General features: G+C 29.6%; 1 protein-coding gene across 1 annotated transcript; it reads right to left on the bottom strand.

Moving 5' to 3' along the window:
• Nucleotides 1–3,312: 3,312 nt before the first annotated feature.
• On the bottom strand, nucleotides 3,313–5,275 carry GATA1 (GATA transcription factor 1). The gene is made up of 2 exons (XM_039019707.2): nucleotides 4,790–5,275; nucleotides 3,313–4,160 (listed from the first exon to the last, which is right to left on the bottom strand). Exons 1-2 carry the CDS (start codon nucleotides 4,982–4,984, stop codon nucleotides 3,498–3,500), a joined length of 858 nt encoding a protein of 285 aa, XP_038875635.2. The 5' UTR covers nucleotides 4,985–5,275; the 3' UTR covers nucleotides 3,313–3,497.
• Between the last annotated feature and the right edge of the window lie 13,552 nt (nucleotides 5,276–18,827).

The raw sequence follows: 18,827 nt of genomic DNA, 5'->3' as shown, positions 1-18,827 counted from the left end.
TGCGTCAAGGCAGTGCCTAAAAGGCACTTTCAATACAGTCAGGATCCTTAAGTTTGCCTCCTCAACCCTCAACAACACTGTTACGTCCTTCGGGAGCAAACGGCTCAAATAAGAGACCCATGAGGCCATCTTCAAATTTAATTCCCAAAAAACCATCAACATTTTCCCAAGTGGTAAAGCCAAAGGTTTTCCAACCGAGGCCACCAATTTCGGGATATTTCACTAAAACAACAATGGTTGATCTAACGATCGAGCTAGAGTTTGACGAACCATCCATTCAAGAAGTCTATTCTCAAGTATTCCCTCACGGATTCAACTATCTTCCCGAAGATGTATCAAAAACAAGAACTTTCTACGAATTCATCTTTGTGGACACCAAATCCATGGAAATTACTCATGTTTCGGATCGTTCCAATTCTTAAAATCGTATACTCAAAATTGAGAATATTCAAAGTGCTAACTTCATCCTACTGAAATCAAAGGATGTTTGTAACAAAGAAATTCTCGAAACCCTTCAAACCTCAAACATATACATACCGTGACTACATGCGAGCATGGTATAATATTTTCTGGTTTCAAGCATACAACCATTCTTGGTTTGTAAAATTTTGTAACCAAGCTTACAAAATGCATTTTCCAAATTGGTTTCAAACATGGTGGAACCATTTTGGACTATAAGAAGAAATCTTCCTAGTAGAAGTCCAAAGGTCTTACCACCTTTTTCAAAATAGCATCTATACGTCTCCCATTTCAAAGACGTTTAGATTTGCATTATATTTTCAAATTCCGTGGATCTTTTGTTGGAATTTCCAACTAGGACAATATGGAAATTTTAAAGCCTTAAGCAAAGAACTAAGGATCAAGTGGTGGGAAAAGTTTGACTACTCTCACCTAGAAGCGTCAAAGCTAAAAGATTGGTCAAAGCCAATGTTCATCTACAAGATCTATCTCGTCAAGAAGATGAACAATTTATTTTGGCAAAAAATTCAATCATGAGTTCTCTTGCTAGAACAGGATCACACGTTGATTTTATTTCAGTTCTCAATACAGTCGTCAGGCAGTTATCAGGCCATAACGAAACTCAAGAAGATGCAAATTCTTTTGCATCAGTAAATAATGAAATCGAAGATGACGAAGATGATTATATTCTCTTCGCCGATTACGACATCAATGACCCATTTTTAGACTCACAGCCAAATTAGTCTAAGAACAAAGGTGTGTAATCAGTCTGTAATTATTATCGTTGTTCAAAAGAACCTACATTTGAGGCAAAGATGATGGAGATAGTATGTTTCTGAAGTGGATTAACCACCCACCGGCCACAGCGGCTAGCTGAAGATTGGAAAGCTCGAACAGATCACTGTGAGAGAAATGACTATAATATCTCATTAACTCATAAGGATTACGTTGGGCAATCAAAGTATGTGGGGTAGTCGAAGGAGTAAGACCCTAGATCGTAATCTCAAAAGAGTTGATACGGTAAATATATTCAATAGCCGTTCCAATCAAGGCCATTCAGGAGAAACTGGGTGACATCATCAATAGCTATTAACTGAAGATCTTATCAAGCATGCTTGAAGATAATGCAGACATATCTCATATATATACCTTTATTGCTTTATTGCTTTATTATTGCTTTGTGCTTTATTGTTTTATTATTACTTTTCCCATTATGATGAGATAAGGTCAAGTGGGGTCCTATCCCACCGACAAATCTTATCGTAATCTTATCTTTTTCAAAAAAGAAAGATTCCAAAAGGATAAAATGCCAGTCAGGGATCCTGTCCTGTCGTCGCCCTTGGAATTTTTCAATTATGTAATCTTTATTTGTTGGAACGCATGTCAAAACTTTATCGGAATTGTTAGTAGGCGGAGGCCTAATAACAACTATAAGTAGCACTCGATCTCGACCCAAAATGGTATCATAGCCTTGAAGCTCAGCTTTTCATCAAATTTTCTCTCTATGGAGTAGTCTCTCTCCGGAGGCTTGGGGTAACTATTTCATATTAGCCATTTAGTAGATGATGATGATGATAATAGAAGACATGTTCCTTAACCACTTTTAATGATAAAAACAACTTGAAACCATTTTTAAAGCCCAAACATATGGTTTAATATCAGGATAATAACTTTTCAAAAACCTTATATTGGGTATAAAAAACATAGTTACAACCCAGGTGTAAAATGTGAATGTATTAATGTTAATGGATATTTCTAGAAAATAAAATAAAAACAAACAAAAATTTAAATTTAAATTAATAAATAGGCATTTTATACCTTCTAAACAAGTTAAAATGTTTTTTTTTTTAGAGCTATTTATTTTACCTTGCCAATTGTGACATTTTATTGCATGATTTTTATGTTTCATGAATTCTTTTACGAAATAATAAAAATACCTAATGGAAATATCGATATATTGATAGAAAATTTAATATCATGGTTATAACTTCCAAATACTTTTCACAAGCATGAAAATGTTACAATTCAAAGTTGAACTAGAGGCTCATGTACTTAAATTAAAACAGATTGGCTATTGTCTATCCCAAAAAATAACTATTCTAGAAAAACAAATTGGGCCATTCCAAATGGGCCGGGCCGGGCCTTATAATATGATTAATTGATTCACTTAACTCCCAACACATAAAATATAGAAAATTTCGACTCAATACATGAATAACAATTATTATTGGTCTTTTTCTTTTAAATTCCATGTGATCATATTCATTATTAAATCAATAAAAGAGAATAATTATTTTTCAATAGAAAATTAAATTAAATTAAATAAAATCTCGACTCATTAGAACATTTTTCTATTAATTTGATGAAATTGAAAAGCAAAAGACCAAAAAGGAGGCTTTCCTTTTATATATGTCTTGACTCTGACAGAGTTAATCAAATTAAAAATATATAATCATTATTTAATTACATTAATATACATACAAATCACATTTTGATTTCATATTCCAATACCCATTATTATCCTCAAAGCCAAATGATGAAATTAAAAAAAAAAAAATCCTGTTCTTCAATTTTTTTCCATCCAATTTTCCCGCCTCCCAAACATAAATTAATTGGCAGACACTTCTGAATTTTCTTGGGAAAAACAAACCCAGAAAAGTTCAAATTTTTACATACATAAAAAATAAATATTGTAAGGATTAGAAAAAAAAAACCCACAAAACCCTATTTAGAATCTCTGGAAATTATGAACAAAAACCCTAAATTTCTATGTATGTGCAAAACTTGAAGAGGCCAAAAAAAAAGTGTATTAACACAATCAAACGTACTAAATGACAAAATTCTCCTAATGAATTTTTGGCATCAAACAGAAATTTTCCACTAATTTTAAATCTCTATCCCACATAACAAACAAATACCTAAAGAGCTAACTAGAAAGAAGAAGAAAGAAGAAGAAAGAAGAAGATTAATGGCGGATGAAAATAAGGGAATCAATGCCTCATCAAACTCAACCAAAAAGAAACCCCCAAAATTCAAACTCACCCTTTATCCATTGGATTCACCACCATACCTAACTGCTTCTGTCTCCTCATTTCCATCACTTTCCGGTGAGAATTCGAGTGCAGCTCCGCCGAGAACGTCGGACTACTCGCTGGCCGGTACTCCGGCACCAACCGCCCTGATTTGAACCTCACTCCACAAGCATTACACAACGTTTTCGGCCCAAATGGACCGGCTCGCCATTGCGGCGTTTTTTCCGCTCCACAATGTAGGCATTTTCTCCCAATCGCCGCCGTCCCCGTCACCGCCGCAGTCGCGGTGGTGGATACTACTTGTTTTACATTCTTCGAACTGGGTTGCTGCTTGAACCAGAGATGGTGGCCGGAAATGTGTCGTCCACGGCGGCGCTTGCTTCTGGCCTTGCCGGGAACTTTCAGGCCGCCACAGCAACTCATCAGAATGCTACCACTACCATGGACACTCGTTTTATTACCACCGTTGTTAGTTTCACCATGGCTGCTGATTGAAGTGCTTTCGAGAACCGAAACCGGACTATTCTGTTTCGAAACGCTCGTTAACGGCGGCGGCGGCGGCGGCGCGTGGTGGTGGTGGTCAGAGAGAATGTCGACGAATGTCTCGACGGCCGGAAATGCATCTTCATTTGATAGCCACTCGAGTTCCTCCTCTCCATAATCTTCTTCCTAAGGCCCACAAAAAACGAGTTTCTTTTCAGCAACTCGGCCCTAATCAAACCGAGTCGACTAGGTTCCGTCCTTTTTTGTCCACCAATAATTATAACAACGATAATAAATAATAATTTAATTTAATTAAATTATTGCCATTTTAAAAAAATTGGAATGAGAAAAGGCGTGACTGCTGGGTGGTGTACTGGAAAGTGAAAAGGAAAAAGACGAATAAGCCTAGTCGTATTCGTTGGAGGAATGTTGGGGGGTAGGGGCAAAAATGACATTTGAATGAAAGAAAAAGAGTGGCCGTATCAATATTCAATATTGATCGATATTTCCACTCCCTCTCTCTCGGATATTATTATTACAAGCATACAATTCTAAACCTAACGGACGACAGCTCAGAACCACACAAAAAGGACCCCATTCGATAAAATACCCAAAATACCCTCCATCAGTTTCCTAATTCATCACTTCTTCCAGGGACATTTACGTCATTTCAACTGATCCCCACCCACCCACCCACCACCCACCCAACTCTTAACTTTTTCTAAACTCGGGCGAGTCAACCAGGCGAGTCAACTCAGTAATGGACCAAAAAAAATCCCCACCGGCAGGGAAAGGGAAAAACAAAAAAGACTTACAGGCAAAACACGGCAAGAAGAAGAATCATCCGGGTGCATAGCGGCGGCGTTCAACTCCGACGAGTCCGCCGCCGTGGTAGAAGAAGATTTGGGCTTAACGGAAAAGGGTGGAACGACGTCGTCTTCTTCATCTTCCTCACCTATATCCGAAGAGAAATCCAGAAGGTCATCCATGAAAGCCAAAGAAGACTCCATTTTCGTGTGTGTTTCTTTTTTCTTCTTCTTCGTTTTTTTTTTTTTAGAGAGAGAGAGCCCGTTTTCAAGAGAGAGAAAGAGGTTTTGTTGTTGTGAGTCTATTATTATCGTCAACACGATGGCTTCGTGAGGGTTTTTGGGTATAGTGGAGGGAAAACGAAAGAGGGGATGTAAATTTTTCCTCTCCGTTTTTTTTAAAAAAAAAAAATAATAATAACAATAAATATCTTTTATTTTTAAATAACGTATAGAAAGATGGGGGACTAATCATGTGTGGAGAAGTGTAGAGTTAGGAAAAAGAAGAGGGTTTGACTTTGACTGAGAACTGAAGTGAAAGGATGAAGATCGAAATAGTGGGACCCAGTGTGAGTTGGCAAATACTGAGAGGAAGTACACCGTATTTAGCGTGGATCAGAGTGTGGGGATAGAAAGGGAGGGTAGAATGGTAATTAGGAGGTTTAAGGAGGGGTAAATTAGGGAGAGGAAAAAGGGTGTATATGTATAGAGATCGATGGTGTGTCGAGGTCTGGGGACTGGGACGACGTTCACGATGTCGTCGTTTTACTGCAACCAATAAGATTCTTCCACGTACTTAAGCCAATGGGAGAGAGACACGTGTGGGTTTCTTTTATTTAGGAGTTTTTTATTATTTGAAAAAAATGGTGGGGCCCCTTGAGACATACCCCGCATGTGGCGGCGATGATAGTGTTTTGACTCCACGCGCTGAGTGATCAATTTCAATTTTCAGTAGTACGAGCGTGGGGTCCACGCGAGGGGCAATAGTGTAAATTTAGTAGTTTGGAATATGATATAGGAATAGTAGTGTGTGTGCATGTGATGTGATGAAGGTGGAAGTGGGGAGCCTCAAAATCCCCACTACAAAAAAATAATAATAATAATTTTTGAGCCGACCATACTTTTTTAGATATATATATATATATATATATATAGAGGTTTAACTATAAAGCTTCCATCAAAATGTGTTTAGTTTGATGATAATTGACATAGTGTTCTATTTTAGAAGTCAATCCCTTGATACTTCATCTTCATAATTGTTGTACTAAAAATAAACTATAAGGTCAAAAGTTCAAATGTTAATACTTTATATTATTATACTAAAAAAAGAAAGTAATATTGACTAAAATTTGAAGATGGTTTAAAATCTTGAATCATATTAGAGTTTGGAAAATCACTCATAAAATTATGAACTTTTCATTTTGTGTCTAATAAAAGAAGATACAAAGACAAAAGATTTCAGGCATTGATTTTTTAAGGTTTCACCTAACAATCAAAGTAATAGCATTTTTTTTTTCAAATAGGTTAAATTGAAGTACATAATTCTATAGTTTTAGATCAATTTCAATTTGACTCTCATTGTTTTATAATTTTCAAATATTCTCTATAGTTTTTGTTTCGTTTCAATTTAATCTTTGTGGTTTAGTTGAATCTTACATCATCTCTATGTTTATCATATTGACTGACCATTTTAATTGCGGAGATAATGAGCTAAGATTTTCTAATTGTGGGACAAACTTTAGTTAGATTTAAGATTACATACGAAATTATAAAATAATAACAATAACATGAGCTTTTTTGGTCGAGGAAAGATAATTATGAGTAATGTATTAGATTTAACCAAATCCTAATCAAGATCGTAGCCTTCAACTAAGGGTATTTGACGTACAGAATTGAGTTGAGTTGAATTGAGTTGAATTGAGTTAGTAATTATTATAAGCGGAAAGTATTTGGGAGAGTTAATGTGAATAACAAGGTGAAAACTGTGAATTAACACAAATAACAAGGTAATAAACCTCTCTAATAATTTGTAAACCAAATGGTGGGTGAATTTTTCTTACCCACCCAATCCAACCCAACTTGGGGCCAAACACCCCTAAATGAATCAAAACATAACTTTTAAAATTGAATGGACCAAATCGAAACTAATTTGACTTAACAAAATGACTTATATAACATATATGAATCAATCAAACTAAAATATATATATATATAGAATCCAAGATTGTTCTTTTTTATCTAGTCTAATATAGACATTTAAAACAACAATTTGGAACATTTTTACTAGTTATTCAACTATTGATTATTTTTAATTATTTTCTCTCTCTTTATTTGTTGTTATTATATTTTGTAGTACATTGTTATTATTATTATTATTATTATTATTATTATTATTTTAAAAAAATTATGATTATGATGATGTTCTAGTTCTCAATAATGTAATGATGTGAAATATATATGTATTGAAATACTTAGGTGGAGCATTGACTTAATTAAGGTTCATGGGTTTAGTAAAATAGGTATTAGATAGAAATGGAGACTTAAGACCAAAATTGTTGGGTTGGGGTTTCAAATATGGAAACTTCAAATAAATATATTTTGAACTTTTTTAAGTATCAAAATCATTAATTTTGAAAAGTCAGATAGTGGAAATAGAATTTAAACCCCAAAAATTGCCATACAATTGATTTTATTTATTAAGATTTGAAATGAGAATCTGTTCAAATTAAATATATATATATGTCATGGAAAAGGTAGATATTTTTTAAAAATAGGTCCACAAATTTTTAGGATTTGAAACCAGATTCCTTACCTACTTTAGGTGAATCCCATTCTCCCATTCTTGATTTGGGGTGGGCCTACAATTTTATTATTATTATAGAAAAAATTTTATAAATAATTTTGAACATTTTATAAACGCCAACAAATCATATTCTACCATACAACTTAATTGCAAATCTCAGTGTATATATGTGTGTGTATGTGTGATGTTTTTTATTATAACATAAACGTAAATAGGATGTAATGTTGATTCTAATTAGGACAAAAATAATAAAAATTTTACCAATTTTATTATAAAAATATGAAATGCCATTTTTACTAGAAAATTATATAAAATAAGGATCGTCAATCTTTTTAGCTCGTTTATGAATGAAGCAAGTAACGGTTGCAATATGGAAATGTCACTTTTATTGAAACTAGTTTTTTAACACGTGCATCGCATGACGTATTTTCAATTATTTTATCATATTGATTGTATTTTCATTTCAATTTATCATATATTAAGAATAAATTTTGGTGACCACGTATCAATATCCAACACTCTTCATTTTATATTTTCAAGAAAGTAATGTTCTTCATTTGGATGTACAAAAATTTAAAAATTATAAATGGTCTATATAATTAAAGTATTTTTAGCTTTTATTTCAAAAAAAGAAAACATCTAACTTTAAAATTTTGAATTTTAAAAAATTTTCAAAATCCACTATTAATTATAACGAAGGCAAAAATGGTAAATTCTGAAATAAATTTTTATAAAGAAATGGTTAAAATTGAGATTAATATTGTTTAAAAATTATTCTATATCTATTGATTAAATATACTTTAAAGTAATCAATTTTATAAATTTAATTATAAAAATAAATGGATCTAACTTTTCATATTATAACCTCTTTTATCTCTTAAATACTTTTTAGGTTATGTATTAATGTGAGAATGTGAAATAAATTGATTAAACATTATAACATCTTTTACCTCTTAAACATTTTTTAGGTTATGTATTAATGTGAGAATGTGAAATAAATGGATTAAATTTTTCATATTGTAACATTTTTTATCTCTTAAATACTTTTTAGGTTATGTAATAATGTGAGAATGTGAAACAAGAGTAAATAATTAATGTTTTTTAGAAGAAATTATATATTTCATTAATCAAAATCATCTCTCAATGAGTTACAAAATAGAGCATCGTATTCAATAATAGACCTTATCATATAGATATATTAACCGTCCATATTTCCTCTTCTCCCACATTAGAAATAATTTATAAGGACAATTTAGATTTTTTAAATTAGTCCAAAAATGACTATTTCCTTAGCCACTCTTTAGAACGGTAATATGATAAAATTATAGATATAAATATCTAATAAGTCAACAAAAGAAATGATGGGTTAATCAAATAAAAATAAAAATTATATTAATAACTAAAGATTTAAATTAAAAACTGACAAATGGAAAATAAAGAGAATTCAAGGCTTGAATCGGTGGTAGATTAGTGGTTTTTTTATTCTTGTTCACGTTTGTTTGAACCTTATTAATAACTATGGCATGATTTATAAATTTAGTTTTAGACAAAAGGATAAAATAGTCCTAAAATGTTTTCTAAATATTGTAGCTTTTTAATATAGTATAGATATTAATAAAATGGTAATGCCAGTATTTTTTCCTTTTTGTTTAAGGAAGATTCCAATGAATTTGTTTAAAGAATCACAAGTTTACAAAGCCATAAGAATATTTAATTAACAAATAAATATTTGAGAACTTTTTACGGATAGGAGAAATGTCAACCTATTTATAAAAATAGCAAAAAAAATATCGATAAATTTCTATCAATATATATCATATAATATCAATGATAGACTTATATCAGTTTGTATAGCTGATAGACACTGATAGACTTCTATCGCTCTTTATTAAGAAGATTAAATTTTGCTATTTTGTGTAAATAGTTTCCATTACTTTTCTATTTTTGAAAATCTCTCCGAGTGTTTCTCTTTTTTAAAAATAAAGTTTAAAATTCTTACTATTTGTTGTAAAATAAAATCTTACTGATAATGTTAGGTCTAAATTAATTATAATTTGTTGATAATTTTTTTTTCTTTTGTATTTTGTAAATTTTATTATATCAATTACAATTTGTTGATAATTTTATTATATTCTGTCAATTTATTTTGTGATATAATAAAAATGTCAATTCATTCCTCACGTAAAATATTGAGACCATAAAAATATGAAATGTCAACAAAGTTATTGACATGATGAAAAAAACTTAAAACCCATTATAATACTATATATTGTGGTGGAAGTCAATTCCATTTTGTCGTTTTTGAGGCTAACCAAGAACCAAATCAAACCGATTGGTTTTCTAAGAAAAGAAATCAAATCGATGTTCAATAAAAGAATAAACCGATGGATTGATTTTTATTTGGTTTGATTTATTATCAATTTAGTTCTCAATTGTTTGCCCTTTTTTCTTCCACTTTTTGTTTTGAATTGGATTTTTTTTTTCTCTTTTCAAATTATTATATTTTTTTATATGTATTGAAATTGGACATTTTTGTTTTTTTTTCCTTGACCCTTTTCCTAAATAACAAACATAAGTGTAATATAATCACTAAAATACTAAAATAAATTTACTGGTTAGAGTTTATTTTTAAATACAAACCAAAATGTCCAATTTTAAACAAAGAAACAAAGATCATATTACACCAATTATTCGATTGGTTCAGTTTGGTTTTTCCATTTTTGTTTTATATTGCACTTCTGACTATATATACTAGCATTGCATTCTAAGTTTACTTCTTCACTTTGTATGGAGGGACCTACAAACTATGAATGGGTGTTATAATATATTAGTAAGTTTGTTATAGTATATTCAGCGTCACTCCTTCTGTGCATGGTTAGCAGTGAGGGATAGGTTGGGTACGTGAGATTGGTTGAGGAGTTAGGGTGTGTTGTCTGAGGGGGTGTCTTCTGTGTGGGGGAGGTGTGGAGTCGCGGGATCATTTATTTTTTGGGTGTGAATTTGGGAGAGATGTGTGGTCTAGTGTGTTGCGTCAGTTAGGTTCGACGCATTGGGTGGCTAGTTGGGATGTAGAGTTGTGTTGGTTGTGTCGAGTGGGGTCGGGTAAAGGGGTGCGTAGTAAGTTGTTTTGTGTTTTCTAGCGTGCTTTCATATACTACATCTGGCAGGAGCATAATCGGCGGCTGCATGGAGGTCGACCGAGGTCAGTGTCTGCTCTGGTTCACCTTATGTCTCTACAGTTCGTGCTCGTGCTACTTCCTGATGAGTTGACCTTCTTGGTCTTATCTAGTGTATGTACAATTTTTTTTTTTTTTGAACTTCACGTTGTTCTCTGTTTTGTTGTAGCCCCTAGTTTGTGGGGTTTTGGGTTCTTTTCTCTGTCTTTCACCTTGGTGGCTTGTGAGTTTGCATTTATGTGTTGGTTCTGTTATGGTCTTATCCCGTTGGTTTTGTTTTGGTTTTGTTGCCCAGTTTTTGCTTATGCTTTGATGCTTGATCCTGGGCTGTGAGATCCCCTTTTTTGTTGTATAATAATATCACCTATTCTAAAAAAAAGTTTGTTTTTAAAAGAACAACAAACACAACAACTGTAAGAAGGGAAGATTAAACGTTCGGTCTTGATGGAAGAAAATCAAATCAATTACTCTTGAGCGAAACTCACTTTAACAATGTATTAATATGTGATTTCCTTTTTCGAGTGTTACAACAGAGAAACTAAAAACAAAGAGTTTCAAAGTAAGTGTAAAGAAAAAGGAAAAGGGAAAAGTGTAAAGAAAAAGGAAAAGGAAAAATTAACATATGGAGATAGTTTCTCCACCCTCAAATTTATAGATTTGAAAGGGAATAAGATCCATTTGAATACTCATAATCAATTTTTAAAGGCTAGAAAAGGAAATAAAAACATTTTGGAAATAATAATCAAATTCCAAATTCATATAAAAGATCGAGGATCACAGATCATTAAAGTTTAGGTATATCACATGTCTTAAACACATAATTTCAATACTTAAAATTTTAGAAAATCAAAACCAAATATATTTTTTTATATATATAGAAAAACAGTCGTTTAATATGTTATAAGTAATTTTGGACCTATGAAAAAATTTAAAAAGAGAATAAAACATTGGAAGTAAAATTAGAACGAAATGGTAGGCCAAAAGAGTTCCTTACAAAAGTGGGCAGAGAAATTGAGCTGACATGCCTCAGTATTTCGGTAGGTTCTTTATTTAAAATATCTTTTGTTGTCCATTGAGAGTCTGTTTTCAAGAGGATAAAGGAAATCTAATCCTAATCTTAAAAGGATGAAGGGAACACCAACTTTAGCTCCATTATAAATAGAGCATGAGAGTTCCACAACAAGGTAAGTTCATCTTCTTTGCCATTAAAGCTTACTCTGACCATTGTGTTGAAATCTGACTTAAGCATTAGAGTCTCTATGACACATGCACTACATCGGTGTATTATTATTATTTTTTTTTACTGTTTTGTAGGTTCTCTCTTTCTCAAATTATGATTTTATCGTTGATGGCATGTGATGGTCAGGTGAATTTTCTTAACCAGATTTTACCATCTATGTAATGTATTTTTAATAGATTGTTTGAAATGATAGTGATTTATGAATCAATAAATAATTAAAAGTTCATTTCATTATCATTATATTTACCATTATGCTACTTATTAAAGAAATACAACTAAAACATTGAAAGTTATAAATATTTATCCCCTACAATAGACAAAATAAAATTGGTTTCTTATAAAGTACAATGATCCTTTCCATTATTGTTTCCATTATTGCGGTTTTATTTGTATGGAAGATAATGCATCCTATCCCTTACCTTACCTTGATGTTGAACCTATCCCAACCCTACATGTGTACTTTCTCTATTTCTAGCCACTAGAATTTTTTTAATATTTTCTTTTATACAAATTGGTTATGTAAACATGGCCCATTGTCACACTTTTATTAAATTGTTTTTTTTATTAAAAAAAAAAACTAATAATACTGACCAAAATAATTTACAATATTTGATAAGAGAAGCAATATATTGTTTCTGTGAAAATTATTCCAAATGGTAAATCTATTAAAAATATTTATAAAATATAGCAAAATTTTAGAATTATCAATGATAGACGTTGATAGACACTGATAGACTTGTATCAATGCCTATCAGTGGTATTGATAGATACTGATAGAAGTCTGTCAATGTCTATCACGTCTATTATTGTTAGTTCTAAAATTTTGCTATATCTTGTAAATATTTTGATTTATTTTTCTATATTTAAAAATAGTCCTTATTTTTTTCTCTGGAGGGAATTAGAATTATTGGTCTCTCGATTGAGACAATAAGTAACTTGAAAAAAATAAACAAATAGTTATGAATAAACTAGCTTATTACTTTCATGCTATTTCTTATTTAGTTTATTCTTAAGTGAAAAAGATGCACAATTATTAAATAAAAGAAGTGTGATCGATTTTTTCAATAAATAATAATTGATTTGGTATTCGAACCTTTCTAAGCTTAATTGTTTTTCAACTAGAAAATATATCTCAATTAATTATTTTGTTGTACTCAACCCTTCTAATAATTATCGTATAGAATAAACACATCAAGTATAATCAGAAAATGAAGAAAAATAAACCATTGCAAGTTGCCAACGGGACAAAGGCAGAAAGTTTTCATGTTTTATATATATATAAAAGATATTTTAAAACTTTTTTCAAAGTTGTATTATTTATATTCATATTTCATGATGTTTTTCTGATCTTATATTGATTGTTAAGATGGTAATTAATATCTTATTTTATTCAACTATACGAAGATTAATACAATCAATCTATTATTAAGAAGTCATGAATTTGAACAATAAAGTAATATAAAGAGTTTAGAGAATGATATAAAAAATTTCACTATATGGTAGAAAGTAAAATTTTATTACAAATTATAATGTATTAATAATCATAAAATTTATTTTTTCGTGAAAGGTAAAAAGTAAAAATCTCTCTCTATATATACCGAATATATGACAAGATATATCAATTTTCATCATAAACTTTCAATTTCATCAAAATACACTTTAAATTTTGATAAGCATTACCATCTTCAATTTAAACTTGAATTAAGTTGCAATTTTTATCATCTAATAGACTTTCATTTGAGAAATATATATATATATATATATTAATAGGTAATATTATTATACAACAACAAGAGGGATCTCACAATCCAGGATCAAGGCACCAATGTAAAAAGAGCATCTACAAAGACCACAGTTCATGAACCAATAAAACAGAACCAACAACAAGACCAATACGAACAAATAACCAAACATCTAGAAGAACAAAAAAAACATCACAATCTGAGGACCTCAGAAACTGGACAAACAGGGTTAAAGTATCCAAATAAAAAACGAAGAAATCTGACAAATTAGATAAGTCCATAAAGATCAAAACAGTACGCACACGAACCATAGATATAATAAGTTGAAACACAGTAGACGCCAGCATCAGCTGATCGCCGTGTAACTGACGTTTCCTCTCCTGCCAAATATAGAAAATCGATGCACACCAAGACTTTAAATAACTTACTCCTCACATCCTCATCAAACCCCATCGAACACACCCAACTCAACTCCACGTCCCACCAGCAACACGATGAGACGAACCCAACAAGCAACAAATTAATGACTATACAATATCTATAATCTATAATATATAAAAAAGTCAAGATCAAGAAAAAAAATCGACAAATTTATCCTTCTATATTTTAATTAATTACATCTACACTCTTTTTCTAATTCGTATAAATCAACAGTTTAAAATTAAATAGATTAAATTTATAACTTATTACTTATAATTGTAAAATAATTTTTAAAAAACTTCTTCAAGTTCCCTTTTACAAAAACATGACATGTAATTGAATAATTATTGCAATAATTGGTGATATGGTAGTTAAAAATCATTTGACTAATTTGAAATAAATGAACCATTTAAAATTAAATACATTAAATTTATAACTTATTACTGTAAAATGATTTTTTAAAAACTTCTTCAAGCTCCCTCTAAACAAAAATAACATAGCATAACATAGAATTGAATAATTAGTGTAATAATTGGTCCTATTGTATTTAATTTACCATTATAGATTGATATTTAATTAGAATAAATAAACGTTATTTCCAAATTTAATATATAAACACAGTTGATATTTCTCACCTTGTGTGTTAATTCTCATTTTTCAAAGATTGAAGATTGAAGGCGAAGATGGAGATTGAAAATTAAAGATGAAGATGAAGATTGTAATCGTTTATGGAAATTTTTGTTTGTTAATTTTCACTGTATGTGTTGTCTATTGAAGGCACACAAATTTACTTTCTTAAACTTTTAGTTTATCTAAAGAACGAGGTGCATTATTTTGATTTAATTATTTCGTTTATTTTCTATAAGATGATAGAAATTATGATTAAAAATTCGAAGTCTTTCTAAAGAGATAGTCAACAAAAGTTACAATTTTTTTGTAAATTTATGTCACAACAAATAAAAAACGGAAATCGAGAACTCCTTTGCATTCAAATTCTTTTATTTGTTGCACTTATTATAATGTGTTTGAAATTGTATTATAAATATTTTTATAAGAGAAATCTATTCAAGATGATATTGTTCAAAGAAATTATTAAACGAAATTTAAAAAGGGAAGAACACTTTTTTGTATTCCATAATTTTAATAAATCTAAATTTGGCACAAAATTAAGTTAGGCTAATATGTAAATTAATAATTTGCAAACAATTAATTTCAACAAAAATTTAGCAAATGTTATTATGAAATCCTATCAATTTTGTACCATTCTTTGATTTTTCAACGGTTAATGAAATGAAAAACTTACAACTTATCTAAATTGCACATCTTTATAATATTGTGAAGTTTATGATAATTTATAAGTAAAAGTTTATTTTTTTCAACATTTTCAACAATAACTTGGAATATGAAGAATCGGAATACAAAGTTTTTTCATTGCAATTTCAATAATACTTTTTTTTAGATTTAATTATATTATAATTAACAATTTTAATTGTAATATAGAATCAAATTAGTAAACTAATTATATAAAAACAAGCATCTTTGAACAAGAAAAAAAACTTAGATTATTTCATCTATTTATTTTTTATGAACTACAAAACATAAAATTTATAGAATAAAATGATAAAATTTTGTTGGAAAATTTTAATTAACAGACATGCTATATATATTTTTAAAAATGCTAAAAAAAAACCTAATAAAAATGTAAAAAGAAAAAAAGACAAACACCTATCTAAATGGTTGTCCATCTAATTATTTGTAATTAATAAAGGAAATAAAAAATCACATAAATATAAATTAAAATGAAGAATTTGATTAACTTCCAGATATCTATTAATGAAAGTTATTTATAGATGGTCTTAAACCTTTTTTTACATAATTTTAAAAAAGTTGTTCGATATTCATAAATAAATATTCCAATGACTACATTTTAAAAACATACTATTGCATTAATTAATTAACTAAAGCAATGAGTTATTTTTAAAAGGAAAAAAAAGTTAATATTTGAAAATAATTAATAAATTTTTATGTGTATTATTAGTAATTAAAAAGTGAATGAGTAGAAAAACGTACACACAAGCATTTTTTTCTGAATAAATAAATAAAATCATTTAACCAACTAAACAAATAACTAACAAACATAATTCAATTAATTTATTTTTTGAATTAGCTATTATATGAAACTAATTATTATTATTATTATTTGCTCAATTCTTTTTTTAAGTCAAGTTAATGTGCCAAAAAGTTGGAAACCTTCTTCACATAAGAATTAATTATTGGAATTCCTTAGAATTTTCTTTTATTATCATTAAGGTTGAACTTACTCTGAAATCTATATATTATGCTATCAATTTTGTACTCAATTTTAATTTGAAAATAGTTAATTAAATTATTATATCACATTTATATTCTAGAACACATGTAAACTTTGAAATAAAAATATACCAAATATATGTTTTAGTCGATGTTTTTTTAGTATAGTCATTATCATTCAAAAAATTAAATGTAGTTCTTAATTACTATATAGAAACTTTTAATTTAGTTAGTTCCTTATACATGTTTTAATATTTTTCAATTTTTTGACAACAAGACCAGCTAACAATAAACTTATTGTTCAAATACTTAGTGAATTATAGAGATTTAAGGAGAAAATATCATTGAAGATAGAGAAAAGATAAAGTTTCTACTAATTTCTTGAAAATCTCGATCGTACTAATTCACCAAGCATTTTGTTACATAAATTGTATTAATACAGAAATATACGTGCAAATGCATGTGGTAGTACATTAGTATACATAGTGCAAAGTTAATGAAACTTTGTTGGTATCTAAGATGTGTAGCGAACATAGAGTCTATAGTTCAAATCCCCATTATTTATTGTTCAAATTTGTGAGTTTTGAAAAATATTTCGATCTTTACACTAAATTTAACCTAAAATATCTTTTCATTCCTCAAAAGTTTGGAGTGAATTTGATGAAAAATGAATCTAAAGTAAAGGTTGTAACGCTGGGTTTATAGTAAAAATTGATTCAGTTTTATAGTTAAAGAAAAGAAAAATGATTAAACTTCGAGGTTTGTGGTGAAAATTGATTTCCCTAAAAAATTCAATGTGATTTAAGGAGCTAATTTTGTGAGGTGGGCTATGGGCCCTAATTTTTCAAGTCAGGCTTGTTGTGACAGGGCTCAATCTTTGATAAGGCCCACTAGTGAGAGTTGGGCTTTGCCCATCAAATTTTTAGATTAGCCCATCCCTAAATTGAAATGGGCTTTCAATACATTTAACCTAAATCAATATGGAATAATAAGGTATACATTTAGAAAAATAGCAAAATGCGGGATTCTTTTGAGTTATAGCAAAATATATGAATGTCACGTGAGTCTAATTTTCTCAAATCTTAAAATGCCCTCATTGTCCCTTTTAAGTGTAATGTAATTAATTCGACATCTTTATTAATGAGACGGTAGTTAATTGCTCAATTATATATCCCAACAGACTTTCAACATCAACTAAGATCATCATTTGCCATAAATCTAGTGATAATAGTTGTTTTAAATTTTTGTAATAAAATTCAATAGTTGTTTTGAATTTTTGAATCATGTACGCCAACTAATTTTCAAATCTTATTTTGAAATTTAAAATATCCTTGTTATTTTTATTACACTTTCTATTAATCTTAATTAAGATTCACAAGTTTTAAATTATTTTGGACGTTATATTTAATATCCTTTTGTTTCAAACATAAAATATTAGAATATAACACGTAGCCCTAGCTTTCTTCATCATCTAGCTTTTTTATTATGGTTGTTCAACAATTAAGAGTATGTTCAATGGTAAGTGAGATGAAAATAACCACTATTATGACTATCGATTTATTGAAATTTCTGTTGCTTCAAACACATCTTTTTCAATTTTTATTTTTTTACTAATTTTATTTTTTGTTCTCAATCGGTGACAAGTCTACTTTGGAGGCTTGACTTAATCGATCAAATCCATTGGTGTAGAGATGAAAGACTCGACCTAATCGACTATCGACTAGGAGTTCAAGTCTCAAAGTCTCTTCTTTCCAAAATGATCCCTAATGAGCCTTGTGAAAGGGTAGACCAAGCATATGGATGGGATTGGTATTAACCAATTTGCCTTAGCTTAAACCCACCTTGACAGATTCGATAAAATAAAGATGTACCATCGTCGAATATTGTTTGTTTCTCTTCTGTTAATGAGATCTCCACGATTGACATCAACACCACATCATAATCTGTTAGTAATTTCAGTTGACAATTTTTAATTGGGATTTTCATACTCCAATCTAAATCGGTTTCTTTATGAATGCGATTATTTAGATGAAATTTTGATCAGTCCAACCCCTACTTTCTAAGCTGATATTTTGGACCTAGAATAATAAAAAGTATTGTTACACAATTTTGGTTAAGTTCAAAGCAATTTAGATGGTTTGATTAATTATTTTTCAACTGTGTATTTATTTTTAAGTTTAGTGCATTTGTTAGAAATAGTATGGAGATTAATTATAGTGTAATTGTAGGTTACATAAATATTTCATTGGAAGCATCGTCAAAAACTTTAAAAGATCTTTTATGAGTACAAAACTCTCATCCAAATTACAGTGCAACTAATTTTTTTCTTTGCAAGCTTCTTTTGTCATACGTCTCT

The sequence above is a fragment of the Benincasa hispida genome, chromosome 12, assembly GCF_027475165.1.
Source record: "Benincasa hispida cultivar pf3 chromosome 12, pf3_genome.v1.1, whole genome shotgun sequence".
NCBI classification, from domain to species: Eukaryota; Viridiplantae; Streptophyta; class Magnoliopsida; order Cucurbitales; family Cucurbitaceae; genus Benincasa; species Benincasa hispida.
The sequence above is the reverse complement of the archived record's forward strand: the minus strand, read 5'-3'. Positions and strand labels throughout refer to the sequence as shown.

Excerpts from the sequence above, each read along its gene's own strand:
- GATA1 (XM_039019707.2), bottom strand. The coding sequence starts at position 4,984 with ATGGAGTCTTCTTTGGCTTTCATGGATGACCTTCTGGATTTCTCTTCG. Across the intron at positions 4,161-4,789 it reads CTTCTTGCCGTGTTTTGCCT|GAAGAAGATTATGGAGAGGA; the intron begins GTAAGTCTTTTT and ends TGTGGGCCTTAG.